At 44.6% G+C, this 26,163-nt stretch overlaps 1 protein-coding gene across 2 annotated transcripts in view; it reads right to left on the reverse strand.

The window, feature by feature from the left end:
* Positions 1–3,506: 3,506 nt before the first annotated feature.
* The window catches only part of IPO9 (importin 9), a 43,465-nt gene continuing 20,808 nt past the window's right edge, over positions 3,507–26,163 (reverse strand). Inside the window, exons 6-24 of one of the 2 annotated variants that reach the window (XM_087424290.1) lie at positions 25,730–25,816; positions 25,050–25,169; positions 24,836–24,936; positions 24,585–24,643; positions 23,306–23,457; positions 22,483–22,581; positions 21,436–21,542; positions 20,929–21,068; positions 18,401–18,560; positions 11,350–11,576; positions 9,528–9,676; positions 8,912–9,040; positions 7,911–8,186; positions 7,524–7,690; positions 6,588–6,721; positions 5,792–5,914; positions 5,235–5,339; positions 4,951–5,027; positions 3,507–4,517 (exon numbers count right to left, since the gene is read on the reverse strand). In XM_087424290.1, coding sequence (XP_087280416.1) covers positions 4,407–4,517; positions 4,951–5,027; positions 5,235–5,339; positions 5,792–5,914; positions 6,588–6,721; positions 7,524–7,690; positions 7,911–8,186; positions 8,912–9,040; positions 9,528–9,676; positions 11,350–11,576; positions 18,401–18,560; positions 20,929–21,068; positions 21,436–21,542; positions 22,483–22,581; positions 23,306–23,457; positions 24,585–24,643; positions 24,836–24,936; positions 25,050–25,169; positions 25,730–25,816 — 2,523 coding nt within the window. In that variant the 3' untranslated portion in view covers positions 3,507–4,406. Of the gene's footprint in view, positions 4,518–4,950; positions 5,028–5,234; positions 5,340–5,745; positions 5,915–6,587; positions 6,722–7,523; positions 7,691–7,910; positions 8,187–8,911; positions 9,041–9,527; positions 9,677–11,349; positions 11,577–18,400; positions 18,561–20,928; positions 21,069–21,435; positions 21,543–22,482; positions 22,582–23,305; positions 23,458–24,584; positions 24,644–24,835; positions 24,937–25,049; positions 25,170–25,729; positions 25,817–26,163 lie in introns of those variants that run through there. The other variant, XM_087424291.1, reaches the window with a different exon arrangement.

Genomic DNA, 26,163 nt, shown 5'->3' on the forward strand with positions numbered 1-26,163 from the left:
GAAGATCAGCCCTGAGCTAACATCTGCCAATCCTCCTCTTTTTCCTGAGGAAGACTGGCCCTGGGCTAACATCTGTGCCCATCTTCCTCTACTTTATATGGGACGCCGCCACAGCATAGCCTGATAAGTGGTGCGTTGGTGCGCTCCCCGGATCCGAACCCGGCCGCCAGCAGAGGAGCGCGCGCACTCAACTGCTAGGCCACAGGGCCGGCCCCTAGAGTGCTTTCTAAAAGGCAAACCTGATCACATCACTTCTCTGCTTACCGTCCTTGAGTGGCGTCCCACCCCCCGAAGAGGAAGAAGCTTTGTCAAGCCCTTCACCACCTGGCCCTCACTTGTCCTTCCAGCTTGTTTCTGGCTGAGAGCCCCATGAACCATAAATTCCAATACTTTTACCTTGCTTACAAGCTCTGAAAACGCCGTTCTATTCCATGATGGTCTTTTCTGAGAGATTTTCTTTTCTCTGGGGATGTCCTACCCCACACCCATCTGCCTGGCAAATGCAGAGAGGAGGCAAGACAGAGAACTGGCCAAGAGCCATCTCCGAGACTGGAATCACACACTGGCACTTGCTGTGTGAATTTCAGCAGGTAACCTTCGCATCTCTGTGCCTCAGTTTCACCAATCTGTAAATGGGGGTAAGCAAAATTACCTACTTTGTAAGGTTATTAAATGGTCTAAACGAGACGATCCAAGGACAAGTTTACAACAGTCATTGGCATTTAATAAGTGCTTCTGAAATCTTGGCAGTTCTTGGCCACCTTGTAAAGGCTCAGTTCAGGGTCACCTTCTCCATGAAGCCTTCCTGACTTCCCCCCAGTTCCCGTTCACCAGTCCCTCGTCTGGGCAGCAGGGATTAACCCAGTACTCACTTCTCTCACGGCACTCCCCACATTGGCATTATTTCTGATCCCTGCTAGACTAGCTCCCTGAGGGAAGGGGCCAAGCCTCGCCAGCATCGAGCACTGGCCTTGCATGTAGTAGAGGTTTAATATTTACTGAAACGGAATAGAAACAGAGAGTAGCCAGACATTGGCTGTGTGTTTATGGTGTTTATTGACCATTGGTCTGCCTGGCTGGAGAAGTGTAGGATGCCCTTTGCGGGGCAACTTTCATCTTCCAAAGCAGTGTCCTGTTTTCCCTGAGTCTTCTTAACTCCTTCCAGCTGTTTTCCCTTGACACAGTTGGGGTTTTCTACTTCTTGGTTTCCCCCCTGCAGACGGGATCTCCACTGTAAGGGAGCCTCGGCTGAGCACCGGAATGGAACAGAGCGCTCTAGGGCCCGACAGGACAGGAAGACTGACAGGACCTTACACACTCCCCTGGACAATCTGTGCTCCACCCCAGCCTCAGGCTACACTGGGGTTTCGTGAAGACACATGGGCAGTTCCTGACGTCATAAGACTTATCACTGGCACACAGACTTGCGATTGAGACCACAGTACTCTATATAATCCTCGACTTTTTCCACAGATACTCGTCAATCCACATTCTTTGAAACAACCTTACATTTAGATTCTGCCCATTTTTACAGCTTGTACACGTATTTGTTCGGATCTTCAAGTGTCATCCTTCCCAGGGGTTCCTGTCACCTAAAAATTTGATCAGCATCTCCCTTATCGAGTACTTTTTTAGTAAATGGCATCAAACTCTCTTCTGGAATGGGTAAGGCATAAAAACCCCTCCTCAGTCATTAATCAGGGAGGGGCCAAGGACAGCGTCCTGGAGCACATCATAAACCACCTCCAGTGGGTCAATTTGTAGTCCAATCGTTGGTGGCCAGTTACCAACTTCTCCAGCTCCCTAGTGCTGACTTCACTACGTCCAGATTTTATCCAGTCTGTTAACAAAACTAGACAGTGAGGCCAGTTTGGCATCACATGCTCTCAAGTTCACAATGAACATCAATTAGAGCCCAGTGACCACTTTATCATTTTTATCCATCTGCTGGAGTCATCTGCTGGGTCATACTCCCCACTCAAGGTCACTCATAGGTCACTGGCTCACGATCATCAGCTTCCTTCCTTGGACCTTTACCTCCTTTCCTGTCTTCTAGTGTTTCCCCCATTTTCCCTTCGATTCTCTCCACTAAGAGCTCAGCAAACTCCTGAGGAAGCCCTTGGTGTCCCAGCTGCTATTCACCAGGTCAGGAGACCTCGAGTGCTCTTTGTTATTCCTAACTTGTCTTATTGTGAACTTCTTCTAACCAGTTAAAGAGTCTGAAGCTAGTTCTCTTTGGCCCCAGAGACAGGAGACAAAACAGGAGCTGGAGTTCAACTTCATGTCACCACCACCAGCCTCAGCAGATCTTTTTCTTCCTGCTCTGATGTGGTTGCGTCTCTGAACTCCTTTCCTCATCAGCATAATGAGAATAACATCCACTGTGCACCTGCTGTAAAGGTTAGATGGGAAGACATCTGTGAAAATGCTCTGGAGCACAAGGAAGTGCCTCCACACCAAGGGGTCTGAGACCCTCTGCTCTTACCACAGCAGTGTTTGCTGGGCATAGTGGCCCCAAGGTGACACTAGGACCCTTTCCTTCAGGACCCAAGTTCTCCTGAGGCAGGAAGCCCAGTCCTCCGCAAAAGCCAGCAACAGGAGAGCAGGAAGAGAAGATGCTTGCCAAGGGACCATTTTTGACACTACAGACTATTTTCCCAATTAGCAGGCCTAAAGGGGCCCACGTCATTCTCAGTCTGTGTGGGAGCCCCAGGCTTCCCAAACTCAGCAGCTCCATGCTGCTGGCACGAGGCCATTCTTTTGTGCCAAAATCAAGGGCTGATTTGGCCTTGTGGAACTGTCAGCACCGAACCCAACTGCACCGCGTTGAGATCGAGCCCTCTGGAGTGAGTCTAGGGCTCCGACTGTGGTCTTCCGAGCACCAGCATTTCCCAGCATCAGTGCCTCCCCAACTTGAGGGGAGGAACAGCAGGGGCAGAGGCAGCCCCACCTCGGAACCGGCTACACGGTGAACACACACCCCCTCAGGCTTCTCAAAGATAGTAACTTTGACAGACATCCCTCCCAACTAAGATGTGGGAGCTGAGCACCAGAGACCCCTAGTGGCATGAAGTCACTATTAGCTACAAAATCCTTAGGCTTCCATAACAGTCCTGCAGAGTAAACGCCCCAGTGGGGCCCTTTCCTGAGAGAATGGACATTTCCTGTCTGTGAGACCATCCACCTCAAGAAATATTCCGAAGCTGTTAGAAGGGGGGGTAACAGATGCGGGCACCATCAGAGAAGGCAACGCTGGGCTTTCCCCTCCTCCCCTGCACTGTTTACCCCCATTCCCTTTCTGAACCCAAAGCAGACCAAATGTCCCAATTAAGGGACCTCCCTTAAACATGTCTGATTGGACAATATAGTTCCTAAGAATCACTTTGAGTCAGGTTAGGTAAAACACGCTAGGGTGTCTCAATGGGCTCCACCTAACCCTTCCCCTTTATTTTATTTTCCTCCTAGAAGGTAGAGGTGCTGAGACACCTGATACCATGCGGACTAAATTCATTTGTAAAGATTACTTTACTCTCCTAGAAAAATACACATTGCAAATCTGAGGGCTACAACTTAACCACTTGAGAGGATTCCTGAGGGAGAGGGGTAACCTTTGAATATGAGGCTGGGTGGTAACGTGTGGGAGAGGCATATTAAATAGAGTTGGGTTAGGGGGACTTTTAAAAAAATCTGTTTTTCCTATTTTTTTTTCCCTAAAAAAGAAAAAACAGATTGCCATCTGTCTGGCTTATCTTGTGTGTGCGCATGTATACACAGGAATAGCTTGGGGGAGGGGCTGAATCATGCAATGAGGCAAGAACAAGATGACTTCCTTTGACAGACAGGGAGCCTTAGTGTTGTAGGAGGGAACAAGGAGAGGTCACCGGAGAGGGCTGAGAATGTCGCTGCTTCCTCTCGCTCCTACCGAGAACCCAGAGCATCTGTGGTAGAGGGAGAAGCAGCAGTACCTCTCAAGGGCATTCCTATCTGAACACATCAGATGTCCTATGAAACAGGTCTGTTTCAGAATATAAATAGTCATGACTTCCTGTGCTCCTGAGGTGCGGCAAATAATCCATGAACACAGATTCCTTCTGGGCAATATGTTTCTGGACTAGGCAGCAGAGGACTCTTGGAGCAGAGGTGGGGCACAGTTGGGCAGAAAAGGGTTCTAGAGATGGGATATCTTCAGGGGGACTTTGAGAAATGTCCTTTGTTCCATCATTCCTAGGTGACAGCACTGGTGAGCTTGGTCTGAATGTCGTCAGTGTCATTCTGTGAAGGCCGAGGGCCAAGAGTCAGGAGGCCACTCCAGATTGAGGAGCAAGTGCATCTCAAGGCCAGGAAGGGCTGCAAAATGGTTTGTGGCTGGGCCAGGAGGAGGAGCAAATGTGCAAAGGCTCCGCTCTTTAGATGCCAATGGTCTGCAGAACCCGCCTCTCGTTGTCATTAAGGTGGCCTGAGAACATTATGTAGCAGGGCTGCTGAGCAAACTGGCAGAGGAAGTCTGTGAGGTATGCCTGGAGGAAGAGAGAGAGCGGCATGCTGAGGGTTCCCAGGTCACCCTCTGCAGTGGGGTTAGAACCACATGTGGGATACGAAACACCAGCTTTAGACAAACGCCAGCACCCTGAGAGACAGCTTTCTACATTCTCAGATCTAGTTTAGGTTCAACCCTGAGACTAAAGTCCATACGGAAACAAAATTTTCCCCAGAATGTATCTCATATTCTGCCCAACGACCTATACAACAAAGCCTCAAGAAGCTGGATTACAACACTGGTATTAACACAAAGGTCTGAAGTCCCAGCCCACCAAAGCCCTTGACCACTCAGCAAGACAGGACTCTGCCCTGAGGCTCCCAGGATGAACCATGAATGGGCTTGAGCCCATATTCCCTTTTCCGTGGCTGAGACATTATCACTTGCAAGATATCTTCTCTGGACACCCTCACCTGCAGGTCAATCTGATAGAGAGGATCCTTCAGGGCATCAGGGTCATCTTCCTCGTCATCCTCGTAGTAATCCTCCTCTGTCAGACACAGCCAACATGGGAGGGGTCAGGACAGATGCCCCTGATCAGGCCCGGGGTGAGGCATCACCACATGGCTAAGGGAGAAGGGATAAAACCCCAGGAACCTCCCTGTGGCCCACTTCTCCCGTTTCTCTGGCACCCCCTTCTCGGGGCCAGTGCAGAGAAAGGGCATCACCATGGCTGTCCTCTTCTCAAACTGCTTACCATATTTACTCGTAGCAAGAATGTCAGACAAGAGCTGGCCAGCTAAGCCGTCCTCCTCATCCTCGTCCTCCTCCTCCTGGTCCTCCCACATGTCATTGGAGTCATCTATGAGAGAGGAGGAGCAGCTGGAGCATACTCACGCATTTTCCCTCCCAGATCCAGACAGGCGGGAGCAGAAGGGTCCCAAGGGCTTCTGCAACATGGCCTCTGGTCCCAGTGGGAGACAACCAGGCCAACCCTCCCAGCAGGTCTGAAAGGAAGAACCGAGAGTGTTCTGGGGGAGATAAAAGGTTGAGAAGCTCTTGAGAAAGACCAAACAGGAAGGGCTAAACCAGCCTGCCTCCTGGCTGCCTCTTACCCAGCCTCTGTGAGATTTCACCCGCTAGACCTGAAAAGCAACTCTTTGCATGCCCAGCAATGCTAGCCACACAGGAGGCATGCAATAAACATTAAACAAAAGAAAAAAATCAGTGAATCCATAAACCAAATCGATAGTTTGAAAATCTGTAACTTGATCTGCCAGGTTACAAGTCTCCTGGGAGTAGGGCCTGGTGCACCTTGACTCCACTCAGCAGGAGCTGCCTGGCGAGCTGCGTTGGCCTCCATGACATTGGAGAGCTCGTTGATGATCAGCTTTAGGATCTTGACCAGCAAAGGAATGTTCGTCCAGCGCTCAGGGTCTGGGAAGGAAGGAAGAAAGGCTTCAAGTCACATTGTCGCTGGGCTCCTTGTGGCAACACCACATCTTCCTGCAGTGCTGCTCACCGGACACAGCTCACTACCCCTCAGGCTTCCCACCCTCCCAGAACTCTACCCAGCAGCCAAAGAACAATTTCAAGTGAGGTGACTTCACTCTGCCAGATGTTAGACGAGTTCAGAAGTCAGGAGAGATGTGAGTGCAGGAATTAAGGGAGACAGGTTTTGCCAGTGACAAAGCTCGGGAACCAGGTAACCCCTGGCGCACAACACCCCAGGCCTGGAACCTGTAGCTGGAGAAACACCGCAGGTGGCTCTGAGGCTGCAGTTAAAGAGGGCGGCTCTGCACTCACTACCTAGACCCACTGGAGTCACAGGCCAAAGGCAGTCTGGTCACAAAGACATGATGAAAATGGGAATCAAAGCCCCAGAAGGAGCTGGAAACCGGGGATCCTTGGTACCTGAGACGATTTTTGTCGATTTTCAGTAACAGGAACCATATCGTCTCATCCATTGTTTACCTACAGTTTTCTGCTTCTTTTTACCAAACTGATCAGTAACAAGTATGTTTTAAAAACACAGATCCCAGTACTCCCTGCCCCCACCCCAGGTGCCCTCAGCCCCCAGGGCTGAGGACTGGGGGGTGGCAGCACCCACTTTTGGCTGACTTGGAGCGGGTGCGGATGCCCTCCTCCATGCTGTAGATCTCCTCTCCCTTCACGCGGATATCCTGCAGCCGCTTGTCGTCCGCGTTGATGCCATGCTGGAGCAGCTTACACAGGGCCACAGAACTGGCAAGAAGAGCCAGAAAGGGTCAATTAGCCACCCATCTAGACTCCACTCCGAGGAGATAAACAATTACATCCCGAGACTCTCTGATGGTGAAAATTCTGTTCACAACCAATTAGGAGAGAGAAGAGTCCAGCTGAAAATGGGATTTATAGCATGCATGAGGATGGTCTAACAAGCACTGTTCTTGAATGGAGCTAGGGTGGGCAAGCATCACAATGGCTGTCCACACTGGAAGGTGCAATGGTGTGATGAGAACTGGTTGGATAAAGTCCAAGAGAGAAAGTCAGAAAGCCAGGCTTGGAAGGCTGGGGTTTGGAAAAGAGAATAAGCCACCAGCAGTCCTTGGCTTGGTGAAGTCTGGCAGAGGAGGATCTCCAGCCAGCTGAGATCAAAAAAATATGGCCTACCTGTGTAGACTGTCTTTAGGGAATTTCAAGATGGCAGCTAGTCAAATACAGTCATGTGCCGCATAACGTTTTGGTCAATGAGGAACCGCACACACGATGGTGGTCCCATAGGATTACTACCACATAGCCTAGGTGTGTAATAGGCTACACCATCTAGGTTCGTGTAAGTACATTCCATGATGTTAGCATGACGACGAAATCCCTTAACGACGCACTTCTCAGACAGTATCCCTGTTGTTAAACTATGCATATGCATGACTATACACAGGTGAGCGATAAAGAGGGAAGAGGGAAAAGGAGCCATTTGATATGTTGAACAAAAACCAATGAAGCAAGTCAGGGAAAGAAGCAATGTGAAAGGCAGACTGCCCAGAGGAGAAAGATGAGACCCTACCTGACTTTGCCTTCATATTGTCCATAGAACAGATGCTGTCGGCTCGTCCACTCCGCCATCACAAACTCCAGGGCAGGTTTGCCAGTGGGGCCCGGAAGGCTGCACAGGAACTCCAAGAGGGGCTCCAGCTGAGTGTGCACCAGATGAGCGAACACCATGATGAGAGACTAGAAGGGAATGAGGACAAATGCTTCAGAGAAGGAGACGAGAGGGAAGAAACAGGAAAACATGGAGATCTCCTTGTCAATGTTTCCGGGGCCAGAACAGATACATCTTACTTCACTGTTCTACAAGAACAGAGAGAGAGTGAAACAACTCAGGACTAACACACTGATTTCCATCTCTATCACCTGGGGGTGGGGAAACCCATCCCCACTGTCCTCTTACCTGCATGACACTGAGCGTCTCTGCCTGCTGCATCTTACTGAGGATGGCACGAAGGATCTGGTCCAGATTCTCCCCCAGCTCCCGCCCTGCCTTGGAGATGAGGGTGGAGACAAGGCGGCCCACAAAGGCTGCAGTGAACTCCGAGGTGCGGGGGTCCAGGAGCTGGCTCACTACTTGCATCACGTACCACAGCCCATTGTGGCCCTGCTCATCATGCCACTGGGCGACCTGCTCCAGCGTCACTGACACATAGGCCCGCAAGCACTCTCCACCATTCTGGGGAGACAGGGGTGGGAAGCAAGATTAGCAACTGGGGGACAGATGCCAGGATGCCCTCAGTCTGTGTGGGCAAAGGTTATTCTCGGAGGCCTAGGCCTCCTAAGAGTGCTGAGTCGACAGAGCTTGTGGTGGGCTCATACCACAGCAGTCTGTCAGATACAGACATGGACTACACAGCCCCCACTCTATCTAATCAGCTATCTGAAAAATGCACACTTCTGATCACAAGGGACAATGGCCAAGCAAAGTGAGTTTTAACCATAAAGATCTACCTCTGGTATTGAAAAACACATCTAAGATGTAGCAATAACTGGGGATACAACAGGTCTCTATGGGAATAAAGACAGACCTTACACAAACCACCATTTGCCCAGAAATTTCCAGAAGCCTATCACTTTGCTGACTTTATAACAGAAAAATATCCAGGAAAGACTTTCTTAGGGCCCCAAGTCTACATATCTGTAATCTCTTCCACAGTAGCAATACCCAGACACACATGGGGAGGACACCCAGCATCCACACTCTTCAAGATTATGACATACCCCAAAGCACAGGATGCTTACTTAGCTTTTCCAGTCTGAACCCTTCCTGAGTACTCTGGGTAAATCCAGATTTCAGAGACTTATACCTCAAGAGCATGAAAGCATGTTATGTTTCTCAGCCTACTCTAAGCCCACAGCTGCAGAGTATCTTCCCTTTTCCAGTCACCATGGCTCAGATACCTGCATGGTGGCGTTGTCATCTGTGTGAAGAGTGCACTGTGCCACAGCAGGGAAAGCTTGGCAGATGAGGAGCTGGGAAAGGGGAGGCTTCGTATTCCGTACTACTGTGGTCAGGATGTCAATGGCTGTCTGAAGGAGAGAAGAAAGAAGAATCAGAATTGCCTCTGGGGTGGGGGTAGGCGGCGCCCAGCAACCAAGATTCTTACACGGTGGATACAACATTGCAACCCAGAGAAAGCTCATTAATAAAAGAATAATCAGACAGTAGAGAGTGCTCTTGGCCTCAAGACAGCTCACTGCTTGATCAGCCACAGGGGTGTACGGCAGTGGACTGGAGGGCCAGGCGACTTACTGAGTGGTGCCATGTTATGATGGCACTCTGTTCAGTTCACTGAGGGCAGCTCTGGAACAAGCAGAGCCGTTTCTTAAAGTCTCAAGAATCACCCACTGTCCCTGCAGGCAGAGTAGCCCAGTAAAATCACCCCATGAATCTCTAATGCTATTCTTCCCATCAGCGAGGTGGGATCTGCAGGCGGCATCTGTAGAGCATGCGCTCTCTCTCTCTCTCTCACACATACACCCACACCCACACCCACAGTGCCTCATAGCCACTTACCGCACAGAGCCCTGCTGGGATCTTGTCTGCTGGGGCCTGCATTATGCTGACTAGAGTGGGAATCAGCCTCATCTGCATTGGGCCCTGACAGGCTTCAATCTGGGACAGCTCCTTGAAGATGTCCTGAGCCAGTGAGGCGACGACAGGATCTGAAGTGGATAAGGCAACACGGACCCCCCGCCCGAGGGTCTGCATGTGCTTCTGGCTTAAGGATGCCTATTGTTTGCCCTAACCTAACAACCAGGCTTTGATTACACTCCAGACACCTAGAACCTAGTGGGACTACATGAATAACCTGAAAGAACAGGAGAGATGTTACATCTCCAGGGAACAGAGCATGCATGGTTTTGTTCAACTGGAGACTAGTCTGTAATAGTTACTCCTAAAACAAAATTTGGCTCTTTTTCTGGGGCAAATCTTTAATGCCCTTATTCTTGTGAAACCTGGATTGATTATGAAGCCAAATGCTTAAGAAACAAAAAAAGCCCACTAATCCTTTGTTAAGAAGACATGAAAGTTTCAAAAATTGCCAAAACACTGACTTTCCCAAAGGTTTCCCTGTTTTGAGGAGGAATCATACACACCCCCTGGGGTAAGGCATGATAGACACGCAATGATAGACACCTGAAGGCACTTCCAGGGCAAATGGCACAACACTCAAAAGCAGAGCCTTGTGAAGAAAAGGAACTTGAGCTCGACCCACTTGACCTATGTGAGAAAAAGATCCCCTCTACCTAGCATGAAACACAGGCAGGGTGCAGGGTGTGGCGCACTAGGGTGTGTGTGGAAAGAGCACTGCAGCATCGTCTGCAACAGACCATGGGGACAGCCTCGAGGGCCACGACAGACGGGACAGGTTATGACACAACCATTTCAGGGAACACTATGTGATGGGGAAATCTAAGAGTGTAATGTGGGACCCTCTCAAGGACACATTTTTAAGTGAAAAAGCAAATCCAATAAAATGTTTAGTATGATATCATATTAAATAGCCAACTTGACCCCTGTATATCCTTCTGAGCTTCAATACTGGGGTTCCCTCTTTAAAAACAAATATCCTCAACATTTTTTATGATAATAAACTATTAATAATACACTCGCTACAGAAAAACTTAAAATGCAGAAAAGTATCAAAGGAAAGAAAACACCTGTGATTCCACCACCTACAGATAACCACCCTTAACATGTGATGTGTTTTCTCTTGTCTTTTTTCTACATACATATCTATACATACATCCTTTTCCAAAACAAAAACCAAAACTTGGGATTATATTCTATGCATTTTTTTGAAAACTGTCTATACTTATTACAATGTGAGTACCTTCTCATGGCTTTAAATATTCCTTTGAAGTTTAATTTTTAATGGCTGCATAGTATTCCATTTTATGGATACAATTAATCTCTTTTTGTTATTTCCAAATTTTTGTCACTATAAAATACATGTGATGAACACCGTTGTTCATAAGCCTCTGCATGTATCTTTCTCCACTATCACCTTTTCTAATTATAGTTATAGGCCTCTTCTTTTAGGAAGCTTTTGATGCAGCTGCTCAATTTTCTGCTTTATCGTCCAAGCTCTGAATTCTATCTCTTGCTTGTTAGCCCTTTATTATCTTTTCCTCCAGTTCTTACGAGGGGAAGAGGTACAGGAATAGGTACTCCACTTTTTAGTGAAACTGTACCTGCAGCACAACTCTCACTGAAAGCCACATTCTTTGCTTATGATGCTTAAAACCTTCAGACCCAGGGACACTGGCACCTGACTTCACCAGCCGCCACCTTTTCTTTGGCACCCCATCGACACATCCCCCCTGGTGCATACCGTTACTGTACTTCAGGAAAATGGCGATGGTGAAGGGGCAGACTTTGCTTTCCATGTTTGCTGTGAATTCTGGGTCTACCGTACACACGATGCACAGGGTCTCCATCACCAGGTTGAGGACCTCTGAGCTGAACTGGGCTGCTAGGTGAATGAGGCCATCCAGGATGCTGGGGAGGAAGGGCTGGAGCACGTGGGTGCTCTCCGAGACCTTCAGTTGGTCACAATAACTGCAAGGAGAGAGAGAAGCAAGAATTACTCACAAGTGGATCCCTCCATGTCTAGTTTTTCAGTCAATGTCACGTCGCACCATTTGTGTGTGCAGCTCCACGCAGCCACTTCTAGAGTCAGTGTTACACCTTGCTGTGGCACGTCTGATAAACGCCAGCACCACCATTTCTACATTTCTAGCATACTTCTGCTTTGGTCTTGGCTATTTCCTTTAAAATGTCTTTCATCTCTCTCCCAATCTGTTTTGAAGCAAATCCCAGTCATATCGTCATATCCAAATTATTAAGCTATCAAGTTAAACGCATATTTATGATACACCTCAGACTACTGCTTCAGTCACATTCCTAAGATTTTGATATATATTGTTATTTTCCAAATAGTTACTGTTTTTAACATTTTTCCAATACAACTGTTATTTAGTAGGAAACTATTTTTCAACCTCTATGTAATAAAAATTTTGTATTTTTGGAGTTTTTTTGTATCCTAAAACAAGATCAATGTATATAAACATTCTATGCACACTTATAAAATTGGTGGACTGTTTGTAGGGTTTAAAGTTTTCTATACATAGTTCTACTGTATTCACCTCTTATTCAATCAATAAATACTTACTAGGTGCTGCTTACCATGTCCAGTGGGACACAACTTAAAAATACATCATCTAAGTCTACTTAAACATGTTTATCTTCAGAATGGCAATGGTAAGTTAAAAGTCAATAAATACATTGTTTCTGTATGTTAAAAGAACCTAGTACAGGGGCCAGCCCAGTAGCTTAGTGGCTAATTTCGTGCACTCCACTTCAGTGGCCTGGGCTTCGCAGGTTCAGATCCTGGGTGCAGACCTACACATCACTTATTAAACCATGCTGTGGCACGCATCCCACATATAAAAAAAAGGTAGAGGAAAATGGGCATGGATGTTAGCCCAGGGTCAATCTTCCTCAGCAAAAAGAGGCGGCTTGGCAACAGATGTTAGCTCAGGGCTAATCTTCCTCACCAAAACAAACAAACAAACAAACAAAAAAACCTACTACAGAAACAAGGTCCTCATCAGGTACTCAATAAATGACTTCTTTAATTTATTTATTTTTTCCCCCAAAGCCCCAGTAGATAGTTGTATGTCACAGTTGCACAGCCCTCTAGTTGCTGTATGTGGGACGCAGCCTCAGCATGGCCGGAGAAGCGGTGCGTTGGTGCGTGCCCGGGATCTGAACCCGGGCCGCCAGCAGCGGAGCGCGTGCACTTAACCGCTAAGCCACGGGGGCGGCCCAAAATGATTTCTTAACTTTATTTTTTAAGTGTCTTATAACTTATTTGTGTCAGCTGCTGGGTTCAAAGGTACATAATGACCAGTAAAACTGTGGGCTTTGATCTCAGATTTGTCCATAGACTTTGTTTTTTGGTCCATAACATCCCAATTTTCAGTCTCCCTTGCTCTGATCTAACTATCCCTGCAGAGCTGATGTGGGCATGGGTCGGCTCTCAACTTCTTAGACCAGGTTTTATCCAGACCTCTCCCTGCTGGTACCCAGTGTGTCCTCCCTCCTCCCCCCGCTTCTCCATTCTAAGGACTTACAGTCACATTGCCCCTCTAATGAACTGGAAACTAAACACTCTAGTAGATCACAGACTGCATCATCTGGTCAGATCATACGCCATCTTGTATGCCAAGTAAAGCGAGTTTGGACTTTATTTTGGAAGCCAGCGTATTGCAAACTTTTTTACAAGTTATTTCTAACACCTAATTTCTTCTTTACCCTACCCCAAAGTCTTCAAGGAAAACTGACACCCCAGGAAGATGCTACTATATATTTATCCTGTGGCTTCATGTACCACCTGCATACCAGGACTTCCTTCTAGGATATCTGTGTCTCAGAGTTTGAAGAGCACAACTGGAGCCATGAGGGTTTGAATTACAGGAACAAAAATATTAGTTTCCTATCTTAGAAAGATCAGTTTGACAGCTAAAATATACAGACTGTAGTAGTGTAAGGCTAGAGGTAGAGAGATCTACTAGGAAGCTACTGCAGTAATTCAGGCACAGGAAGTTGAGAATACGAGCTACGGGAGTAGCAGCGGGAGAGAAGGAGGAAGAGATGAGAGGCTAAGGAAGCAAGATCTAAAGGCAGACATCTTGGATGTCCACTTTTATTAAAACAGAAAATAAAAGACCTCTATCTTTAGCTACAAGATCTAAAGGTACAAGATATCACTTTTACTAACAGGGAATACAAGTAGGGCAGGCTTGGAGGTGGTATACAGTAAACTCAGCAGTGGATGTGTCACTTTTCAAGTACTTTTAAGATATCCATCCTGGTATGGATAGTAAGCAGTAGCTATATTAACTTGCAGCTCAGGAGGAATGACTGTATAAATATGATTTGAGAAATGTGACACAAGTATAATATCTGTGGATCAAAATCTTGCTTCAGAAAAGATTTAAGGCAGTTTGCAATGATACATAAACTATGACATGAAGGAATAAATTAAAACTGGGGCAGAGAGGAAAGAGAAGTGACCACTGAAAGGTTGCTGGTGACGTGAGAAAGAAGAGCTTCATGATGTGATCAAGACAGAAACCAGAGTGTGGCTGGAAAGAATGGCTAAGATCCCTTCACAGGACAGTTCTTAGCCTGGGATTCATAGCTGGCATCTCAAGGGATCTAGTCTTTGACACATTATGTAGAACTGTGTGTGTCCAGTGTGCATATTCACTGCTTTCATCACCTTTCCAGAGAGATGTTATACCTTTTAAGAAACCACTGCCCATGTAGTCAGAGACTTGAATATTATTTAAAAAAAAGTTTTATTCACATTTTATGATTATAAAAGTAATATAAACTCATAAACGTTTTTTCATTTTATTTTTTCAGCTTTATTGAGGTATAGTTGACATTTAAATTGTAAGATATTTGAAGTGTACATCGTGGTGATTTGATATACACATACATTGTGAAAGGATTCCCTCCATCTAGTTAGTTAACATATCCATCACCTCACATAGTTATCTTTTTCTTTTTTGGTGAGAACATTTAAGTTCTACTCTCTTAGAAAATTTTAATTATACAACACAGTGTTATCAACTATAATCAGTATGCTTTACATTGGATCCTCAGACTCTATTCATCTTACAGATGAAGAGTGTGTACCCTTTTACCAACCTCTCCCCATTTCCCCTACTCCCAAAACTACCACTCTACTCTCTTTTTCAATGAGTTCGACTTTTTTTTTAATTCCACATATAAGTGGTACCATGTAGTTTTTATCTTTCTCTGTCTGGCTTATTTCACTTAGCATAATGCCCTCAAGCTCCACCCATGTTGTCATAAATGGCAGGATTTCCTTATTCCTCACGGCTGAATAATTTCATTGTATATACACACCACATCTTTATCCATTCATCCACTGATGGACACTTAGGTTGTTTCCATGTCTTGACTATTGTGAATAATGTTGCAATAGACATGGCAGTGCAGATATCTCTTTGAGGTCCTGTTTCCATTTCCTTTGGATATATACCCAGAAGTGGGATTGCTAGATGACATCATAGTTCTGTTTTTAATTTTGTGAAGAACCTCCATACTGTTTTCCATAGTAGCTGCACCAATTTACATTCCCACCAACAGTGAACAAGGGTTCCCTTTTCTCCACATTCTTGCCAGCACTTGTTATCTCTTTTTGATAACAGTCATTCTATCAGGTGTGAAGCGGTATCTCATTGTGGTTCTGATTTGCATTTCCCTGATGATTAGTGATGTTGAGCACCTTTTCATGTACCTGTTGGCCATCTGTATGTCTTCTTTGGAAAACTGTCTATTCAGGTCCTTTGCCCAATTTTTTTTTTTTTTAATTGATGTTTTAATGGTTTCTAACATTGTGAAATTTTTGGGTTGTACATTTTTGTTTGTCCATCACCATATATATGACTCCCTTCACCCCTTGTGCCCACCCGCTACCCTCATTGCCCCTGGTAACCACAATACGGTTTTCTCTGTCCATGTGTTGTTTTATATTTCACATATGAGTGAGATCATACAGTGTCTTTCTCTTTCTGGCTTATTTCACTTAACATAACACCCTCTAGGTCCATCCATGTTGTTGCAAATGGAACGATTTTGTCTTTTTTTATGGCTGAGTAGTATTCCACTGTATATATATACACCACATCATCTTGATCCAATCATCAGTCAAGAGACACTTGGGTTGCTTCCACTTCTTGGCTATAGTGAATAATGCTGCAATGAACATAGGGGCACATAAGCCTTTCTGGATTGTTGATTTCAGGTTCGTTGGATAGATTCCCAGTAGTGGGATAGATGGATCACAGGGTATTTCTATTTTTAATTCTTTGAGGAATCTCCACACCGTTTTCCATATAGACTGCACCAGTTTGCATTCCCACCAGCTGTGTGTGTATGAGGGTTCCTTGTTTCTCCATATCCTCTCCAACATTTGTTGTTTTTTGTCTTGGTGATTATAGCCATTCTAACGGGTGTAAGATGATATCTTAGTGTGGTTTTGATTTCCATTTCCCTGATGATTAGTGATGTTGAGCATCTTTTCATGTGCCTGTTGGCTATCTGTATATCTTCTTTGGAGAAGTGTCTGTTCATTTCCTCGGCCCATTTTTTGATTGAGTTTGTCTTTTTGTTATTCAGTTGTGTGAGTTCTTTATATATTATGGAGATTAATCCCTTGTCAGATACGTGGTTTGCAAATATTTTTTCCCAGTTGGTGGGCTGCCTATTCATTTTCATCCCGGTTTCACTTGCCTTGTAGAAGCTCTTTAATCTGATGAAGTCCCACTTGTTTATTTTTTCTTTTGTTTCCCTTGTCTGAGTAGACATGGAATACAAAAAGATCCCTTTATGGCCGATGACAAATAGTGTACTACCTATACTTTCCTCCAGGCGTTTCAGGTCTTTGACCCATTTTGAGTTAATTTTTGTGTATGGTCAAAGAAGATGGTCTACTTTCATTCTTTTGCAAGTGGCTGTCCAGTTTTCCCAGCACCATTTATTGAAGAGACTTTCTTTTCTCCATTCTATGTTCTTAGCTCCTTTGTCAAAGATTAGCTGCCCGCAGATGTGAGGTTTTATTTCTGGGCTTTCCATTCTGTTCCATTCACCTGTGTGTCTGTTTTTGTCCCAGTACCCTGCTGTGTTAACTACTATTGTTTTTTTTTTTTTTTTTTAAAGATTTTATTTATTTTATTTTTCCCCCCAAAGCCCCAGTGGATAGTTGTGTGTCGTAGCTGCACATCCTTCTAGTTGCTGTATGTGGGACTCGGCCTCAGGATGAACGGAGAAGTGGTGCCTCGATGCGCACCCGGGATCCGAACCCGGGCCACCAGCATCGCAGCGCGCGCACTTAACCACCAAGCCACAGGGCCGGCCCGTTAACTACTATTGTTAAAGCAGCTTTTTCATCTCTTCATCAGGTAAGCCATAGATCTCCATGTCTTTGGGGTTGGTTACTGGAAAATCACTGTGTTCCTTTTTGTGGTGTCACGTGTCCTTGATTTTTCATGTTCCTTGAAGTCTTGCATTGCCATCTTCACATTTGAAGTAGTAGTCACCTCCTCCGCTCTTTACTGATTGACCTCTTCAAAGTGCCCCATATTGGATTTTCTTCTCTAACGGTATGCTGGAATTCTCCACTGAACCCTAGACTCCACAAAAGCTCTCTCGTCCATGGGTGATTTCTAAATCAGTGTTCTCTAGAGGCTCCTGGACCACAGCCAAGATGGCTGTGAGCCAGTTCACGGGCCACTTCTGGATTCACAGCTGGGACCGAGGTCTATATTCCTATTATCCAACACAAAGGTGGGTAAGATCCTCCAGGGTCCCTTGCTTTATGGTGCTGGTGACAGAACCCAAGCCAAATGGGGATGTGGTCAAGTCCTCAGGGGTGTGGGGTTGTGTCCAGGGCTTTAGCCAGGACCACGATCAGTGAGTCAGCCACTGGGGGAGGGCCTGTCTTCTCAAAACGGCTCTCCTTGTTCTTGGACTGCACCAGGGTTTCACAATTTCCTACCTGGGTCTCACAGGTCCCACAAAGGCACTTCTGTCTGTGGATGGATGCCAAATTATTGTTGCTGAGGGAGGGATACGAGTGAGGGATGTCTTATTCAGCCATCTTGCTGACATCACTCCTCCTCAATGCTTCCTAAAGACATACATAATAACGCACCATCTCAATCTCTGCTTCAAAAGGTAGGAAGACACAGGCAGGCGGAAGGTGAATTTCACTTTTAGGATTTTAGGTAGTTTTTAAGATTTGAGACTCTTAAGTTTGGACTTAAAAATACTCCTTAAAACAACAATGCTCCCTCTGGTCTTGGTGGGACTATAAATAAATGACCAGATGAGCCACCAGTAACCTAGCTGGGAAAAACAGAGGTAAAATTGGGAAAAAATAAGCAGTGTTTCCAAGCTACATTATCCTAAATTTGGTTTCTAATACAGAGGCAATCAATCAACAAAACGACCTGGGCCCTGGGCTCTAATTCTGTTTCTGTAATTTATCACTGTGCAACCCTATGCAAGTTATCTCTCGGAGCCTCAGATTTTTCGCCTTTGTTAGAAAGGGAGTGGGTCTAGATGACTCTGGAGCTGGAGTGAATTTAAAGGGAACACGATGTTTCTGGGACTCACAGAAGCCACATTCCTGGTATGGGTTTTTTCCTTGCCTTTCCAACATTCATTCTGTAGGTCTTCATCAGAAGCTTCCACACAGCACAACCCACTGGACAACCACTGAGGGGAATCCCACTCTGAGTGATCTCTTAAATAGTTCTTATTGCCCTAAGGGGCATACTCACCCCCAGATGGCTCTCACAGCAGAAATGCGAACTGACGGGGGCTGTGTCTCATGAAGACCACTAACTGTTGCCTGCAGGAACTGCTGGATCAATTCAGGGGACATAGCAACAGTGAACCGACTGGCAGCCCAAAGTGCCCGGCCCAAGAGGAATGGAGAAACTGAGAGAAAGAGCAGGCAATTAGACACTGGCAATAAAAGTCCCTGTTACTTGCCCTTCCCCTTTCCCTCCTCCATTCTTCCACCTGTCACAATAACTGGACACTACGCAATGCATACAACCTAAGTGAGAGAAAATGCATGATCTTATAAGATCCAAGTAAATGTGTTACTTACGGTACAGAATCATTTTCCTAATTGCACTTCTCACTATGTGCAGAGTACATCTTGAATATTCTTAGACTCAAAAGACTTACCACCCCCAGCTCTCATTATTGCTTACATACAGCATTTATTAGTCCTCTAAATGTCTTCACTGCCAGTTTTCCCCTACTCTTGGACCGCTACTGGAACATTACAAATTACAGCTCTGTCATTCTTTTATTTAAAATCTGTCAATGAGGTTGACATTCTACCAAATAAAGACCACCTTAATCAGCATGGCATTCAAGGCCCCCTGAGACCAGTGGCTCTAGCGTTACCTATGATTTCCCTTTTTGCCTTCTAAACTCAGGCACACACTCCTCCCCAGCAACTCACACCTTACTCTGCCATCTCTCTGCTTTGTTTATAAGCCAACTAATGCAACTCGCCTTGCACTGCCTAACTGATTCCTTGGGCTGAAGTAACCCTCACTATCTCTGTGCCACTGTAACCCTATGTCTTTAGCTCTCTTACATGTTATATATTTTGTTTGATACTCCAGCCACTGGTGTAAGGATTACTACCCACTGACTACTCTAAGCTGCTTGATGACAGAGACTATACTTATTCAGCTTGTCGGAGGGCCTAACTTAGTTACTTGTACAGTGAACATTCAGTTGATGGGAACTCTTGAACAGAACCTAACAAACTGCGCCAGTCAACTATTTTCACAGTAACACCAAGACCTGATTTGTCTTTTTCACTCTCATTCTTTCTTGAGCATACAGTGGAGTTTTCCAGAGGTTACATGACGCACAACACCATGACTCTGACAGCTAAAGGAACATATGCTTGCACTTCTATTTTAAAAACTTCTCAGTTTTAATTTCTAATGTTAAATATTGTTACATAAAACTCACAGAAAAAACTATGTGGGATCATTGAAAAATGTAAGAGTATACAGAGATCCTGAGACTAAAAACTTTGAAAATGGCTGATGTAGAAAAGCTTTTAGCTATAGGCAGGATAATAAATGCTATATATTAAAACTTTTTCCTAGTCAATACTAAATATTCTCAAATCTCCATGAATTTTAAGATTCTTTGCTAGGGCAAATCCTACAAAAATATGTTGATAGCTGTGAGAAATTCCAACACTTTCATTTAACACGTAAATATGGAATGCCTATTACATGCAAGGCATTGTGGGATAAAAAGATGTATGGACATGATTTCTACTCTCAAAGACTTTACATTCTCGTAGGAGAAAGAACACATATTTATCAACCGTAATACAATGCAGCATATGATAAGCTCAGAGTGAAAAAGGATACTCCCAATAGATCTGAGCTCTGCATGCTCAACCACTTTAATTCTGTGATTCAGAGAATGGAAGTGATGGAGTGAGACATCTATAACAGATTACCCATTGACAGTCAGAGAAGAATGTTTTCGAATGGCTTAAGCGATGAAAGGGCTATCCTATGAAGGAGAGGCAGGTGAATAGATTGAGAACGGAGCACACAATGACCATCAAATGTCCCATGATTTCAGTACTCAGAGAGGAAGCAAATACAGCATTTTGTAATGGAGGTCTGGCTCTCGGGATGAGAAAAAGGCATGGCATGGGCAAAAGCAATGCAGCAGAAAATGTCATGTAGAGAGATGACAGATTCTCGGCTACTGCCCTGCACCGCTGGAGAAATCAGTCTAATACAGCAAAGCCTCCTTTTTTTTTCCTTCCAAAGGCAAGCACCTAACATGGACATGAGAATGGAACATTTTAATTATCTCAATATCGGCCAAGAATAAAGTTTGAGAAAAATGACAGGAAATAAACAGGAAGAATGAGCATGACACAGACTGCCCAAGGGCGGACGTAATAACGACTGCAGAACTGAAGCCAGAGTTCTCAAGGTACAGCAACCGGTTTTGCATTCTATTCAAACACCACAAACAGCCATGAATGGGAGTGCCGATTTGGGAGGAAATGTGAACAGCATGGAAGATATAAATGAGGCAACATTAGGCTCAAGCTTCACCTGCTAAGAGACAAGGTCTCCGGGCTGTTTTAGAGGTTCAGATGAGCTCAAGCTCTAGGGTGGAAAGAAGAATTCTCACCCACAGGACATGTGAATACCTGGCTAACTATCTAAGTGAACAATATAGCTCAGTTGATGACAGGTCTAAAGATCTTCCAGAAGTCTGGCATTGTGCTGAAACATACCTGAGAGGTTGAGGTCTGCAAGGATGACATTGGTCAGGAACCCATGCATGTCAAAATGGATCCTGCCGTTTTTCACACTGTCAGTGATGATGGACTTCACTGAGCCTAGGGCAAGCATGCACGCCTCATGGATCTTCCACCTGCGAAAGGGAGGGACACCACAGCCTGGGAAAACAAACTACACTGCCAGAAAGATAAACATTTGATGGCAGAAGATCCAGCAAAGGGTGTTCCAGCACAATCTGACCCAAAGGGTCATTTATCTGCCCTTCCAATCTAAACCTATAGCTAAAAATAGTGAAATTTACTAACAGATTTTTCTAATTAAAAACAAAGTAAAAGTCCTTCCTTTCAAGGCTAAAAGGGGTAAAACAAAAGCATCCTAACCAATTATTTTAAGGTTGGGAAGAACTTTTTAAAACAGATGATCCAAAGCATGGATTTGTTTGCCTCAGATCTGATGCCCAGAACACGTCCCTAAGTTACGCATCTGCTGCTCACTCTTACCAATGTTCAGTGCCGCTGTTTTTGTTTTGCTCAGCTTCTTGCAAATGCCGAGTGGCTGCAGCAGCCAGGGCTGCTGCACTCTCATTCTGGAAATCAGTGGCCACAGCCTAGGGAGAGAGGAGGGGGGCTAATAAATCTATTTGTGCAAATTAATCCCCTTTTAATGGCAAATTGCAAATTTAATTGCAAACTGGATGGTTCAAACTCTTTCACACACATATGCTAAGCCCTGATTAGGTGTATTAAAAATATGATCCCTGTTAGAGCTCAGGGTCTCTAATGAAATTAAAGTAATATCTATACTTCTGCAGCGCCCAGGCCTTATAAAGCTAACAAAACGTTCAGCTCCTTTTGGCTAATATTCAGCAGAGTGAAAGTGAGCAATGACAGATTCAGCTTTGGATAACAACAGACTAGATATTCATTCTCTGGGAGCCTGACTGTGGGAAAAAAAGGCTAATCTCTTAATTGAAACAGTGTGATCTTTCACAGGTGCCTTAGAAATACCAGAGGATAATGAGAATATTTACCAATATTGAGAACAAACCTCCCAGCCAACAGGCAGCAAATGGCAGCTTCTTCATAGAACTTCATAGAGCTCTACTGTCATAGAGACAGTTCCACATTCTAGTCAGGGCCAAAGAAAACAGGAGCAGATATCTGGATGTTCATCTCTCAGCAATCTAATTTTTTTTTAAGTTTGTCAACCTCTGGTTTGTGCTATAGATTCTTGCTGAAGGGTGGATTAAACTGAAATGTTCCTGACTCAACTACCCTTATTCATTGGAACACTTTATCCTATGCACTTTTTTACATCTACATCTACAGTTTTTACATTTAATATTTACTTGTAAATCAGAACCAGTTAGCAATGACTTTGGAATTTCTGAGTCTCAAACTTCATTTGAGATGCTCTCGTTATCCTCCAAAAGGTCTGAGATCAAGTCACCCAACAACACTGCTCAGCTTGGGTCAGATGTCAGAAAAAAGAAAAGCTCAAGAGACTGATGAGGATGACTTGGCTAGAGTATCAGGTAACCCTCTTACCAGCACGAGGTCTTGAGCTGCAATCCTAACAGTGTAGGAGAAAGTGTCGTCATCTTCATCTTCTACAAACTGTTGGGGGTTGGCCGTCCATACTTTAATCTGAAAGGAAGATGAAGTTAGGTCTCTGTGAGGCTGCCAATCTGGTTCATATGTTCCTTTTTTCCATCATCTATTAACACAGAAGACTTTGACTTGCTGTTTTTAACTTGAACAAAACTCTTGCCTCAAAAGCCTTTTCTTTTTAATATAGAGAAGGAAACCCTTTATCAAGGTAAGTAGCAAAGGCTAGCGCTCTCTAGCAGACACTACTTTAGAATTTGACCGATTACTAGTTCTCTGCTACCGTTAATCAATGTTGTTCTTTGATAGATCAATTTTCTAAACATATTAGATCTGATGGGATATTTAATATGAAAATTATGTCCATTCCTATGCTGTTTATATAAGAGAGGTATTATCTGTTTTTTTAATGCTCTATTCTGGTCTAATGATCCACCAACCAGGCTAATGATCTAATCTTTATATTTCACTATTTATAGAGAAGGAACAGGTTTCTTCTAGATACCAGGGTCTTTGGTTAGTGGTCCCGTGTAGGTAAATGTACAGGTATTCTGAAAGCCCAATTACCTACTAAAGGGGTTGATAAAACTCGGACACTCAGGGATTTGGCAATAAAATGACATCAACGCTTTCCTAGAGCTTCACATGAAGTCATTCTTCTAGTGTCTACTTTTAGAAATAAATTGTTCACTTGACCTAGATCTCGCCTTCAAGTTGCACTCTCCAAATACGAGCTAGTGACTGCCTCCCAAAAATCATTTACCTGTTCCTCAGTGATTTGCATGTACAGGATAATATAGTAAATCAACTCAGGCAAGGCTTTCTTAACAGTGCTTTTGAATTTGCTATTTTCTAGTAGAGCATGGACAAATTCAAAAATGCTGAAGACAAGATTTTCAAAGCCCAGGACTTCACCTACAGGAAATACACAAAAGAAGATTTTAATGACATGAAAGCAAAAGAAAAGCATGTATGCTAAAAACAAACTACAGTGTCTTCGTAAATTAATGAGTATTTAAAGTACTTGCTAATTATTATTCCCAAGGGAATCGAAGAGGGGGCTGAGGAGTCAAAGAAAGGAACTCTGAGGATATTAAATACTATGATTTTTCAAGTAAAGGAATCAGAAACACTGAATACATTTTCCAGTATGTCTACTTATTTATTTTTTTTTTTTTTGGTGAGGAAGATTAGCCCTGAGCTAATATCTGTTGCCAATCCTCCTCTTTTTTTTTCGTGAGGAGATCAGCCCTGTGCTAACATCTGCCAATCCTCCTCTTTTTTTGCTGAGGAAGACTGGCCCTGGGCTAACATCTGTGCCCATTTTCCTCCACTTTATATGGGACGCTGCCACAGCATGGCTTGCCAAGCAGTGCGTCGGTGTGCGCCTGGGATCCGAACCAGCGAACCCCGGGCCGCCACAGCAGAGCGCGTGCACTTAACTGCTTGCGCTACTGGGCTGGCCCCAATCCTCCTCTTTTTTGCTGAGGAAGATTGGCCCTGGGCTAACATCTGTGCCCATCTTCCTCTACTTTATATGTGGGACGCCTGCCACAGCATGGCTTGATAAGCCAGTGCATGGGTCTGTACCAGGGAATCAAACCCGTGAATCCCAGGCCGCCGAAGCAGAGTGTGTGAACTTAATCACTATGCCACCAGGCCAGGCCCAGTATGTCTATTTTTGATCTGCAATACTTAAAAACATTAAAACAGAAAGGAAAGTATCATCATCTGGGACTCCCAAATTAAAAGAGACAAAATGCCAGAAGTAACCTGGATTAGATGGCCTTTAAGGTATCTCTTCCAACTCAGAAATTCTATGATTTTATGAGATTTATGCAAATGCATATGAGGAACAGATTAAAGATTTTCAATTTCTTATTTCCCCACATCCAATATGCTGAAAGGAAACTCAATTAGAAAACTCACTTAAGAGAGTGAAGCCTCTAAGTTACTGCTTTTTTCTCTCTCTGGCTTTTTCTTTTCCTAGATCCCTTTTCTCAGTACGTGGTATCTCCGTTAAGATCAGATAAACTACATACCATCAGAATCCACAGGATCTTCTACTTCCTCTGTGTAATTTACTTCTGTCCTCACATAAGTATGATGAAGAGTAAAGAAACAGAATTTGGAGTCTGCTTTATACATACAAGGGAATGGTATACATTCCTACACCAAGAGCAGGTACTTCAAAAAACTCCTCTAAAAAAGTGGAACCACATGAATGCAAGACCCAATGCTAGATTCCCAACTATGGCGGTAGCAGGTCCCTTAAGCTTTCCAGAAAGGATATAAAGCTGCACTCTCAGTTAGGGTGTTCCAAACAATAGGCAGAATCTGCTGCATGGAGGACACCATGTGCTTGGGGAAGTTTTTCACCAGGGCTGTCACTGCCTGAGAAGTTAAAGAGAAAAAGACCCAAGAGGTACAAGTAATATAGGAGAAAAATCAATGATTTCAGACCACCCGCTCAAACTCCAAGTATCTCCATGGCAGTAACTGTTTACCTTTAGGACTTCCATCTTAAAGCCACTGTCAGACGTGGGGCCATCTGGTATCTGGAGGGCCTGAACAAAGGCCTCTGTGAACTGCTGCACCACAGGGAAGATCAGGACCTTGGCTGCACCCTGACAATAGAAACCACAGTCAACAACGGACACACCTCTCATCAGCGGCTTCAACACACATATCACACACCAAGATCTGAGGCATCTGAAGATCTCTTCAGGCTCAGGTTCCAACAGAGGGTGTAGCTATAAAATCGCTGGAGGTATGCCTCAGATTTCATGTTTCCTGATCTAACATCTGCAGTTCCTCACTATGGCCTTCTGAAAAGTTGTTCTTTAAGACCAACTTTTCAAAACGGCTTCTGAATCACAGGGATCAGGGTTTTTCAGGTAGCTTTGTTTCCCATGAGAGGGCCACAAAAGAGTGCTAAAATTCTGGGTGATGACTGGTATGAAAAGGATGCGGGAGAAAATTTTAGAAGAAAAAAGGCTCAAACAAAAGGAAACTAAGCTACATACAAATGAAAAATTTAATCAAAATTTTAAACATATCCACAACACTGGTTAGTGTGCCTCCTGGTACCGCTGTAATGAAATGAGTCACTGCCTTGCCTACAATAGAAGGCATTAATGAAGACTTTAAAGCATGAAGTTTGTTACTGACCCAAAGGCTCACTTACTCTTTCCAGTTCCTCCATGTTACAGATCATATGGGCACAAGTGGTAAAAATCTCCACAGCTCGGGAACGGGTTCGAATACCATACACCTGGGGAAAAAGTTATAGCATAGCCATGAGATAGTGTGTGTATACGTGCATGTCTGTGACTAGGAGAAAAACTGTGACTACTTGAGGAGTCCTGACGTGGGAGTGGATTCCCTAGAGAGACGGGAAATGTCATCCACCCCCGTCCAGGAGACAGACTTCTTTTGTCATTCAGAGAATGAAAGGCAGCAGAATGTTAGAACTTACTGGAATTAGCCTTATACATAGGCCTCGGTGGGCCGATCTGACTAAAAATATTAGGTTGAGTACTGCCTGAAATCCCAACACGGCCAATGTATTTCTTTCAAAACGCAGACCCTTGGCTGGGGGCAGAGAGTAGTCAGGAAGTG

Source organism: Ceratotherium simum, chromosome 36 (genome assembly GCF_057802395.1).
Source record: "Ceratotherium simum simum isolate JZ-2026a chromosome 36, ASM5780239v1, whole genome shotgun sequence".
In the NCBI taxonomy this organism is placed as follows: domain Eukaryota; kingdom Metazoa; phylum Chordata; class Mammalia; order Perissodactyla; family Rhinocerotidae; genus Ceratotherium; species Ceratotherium simum.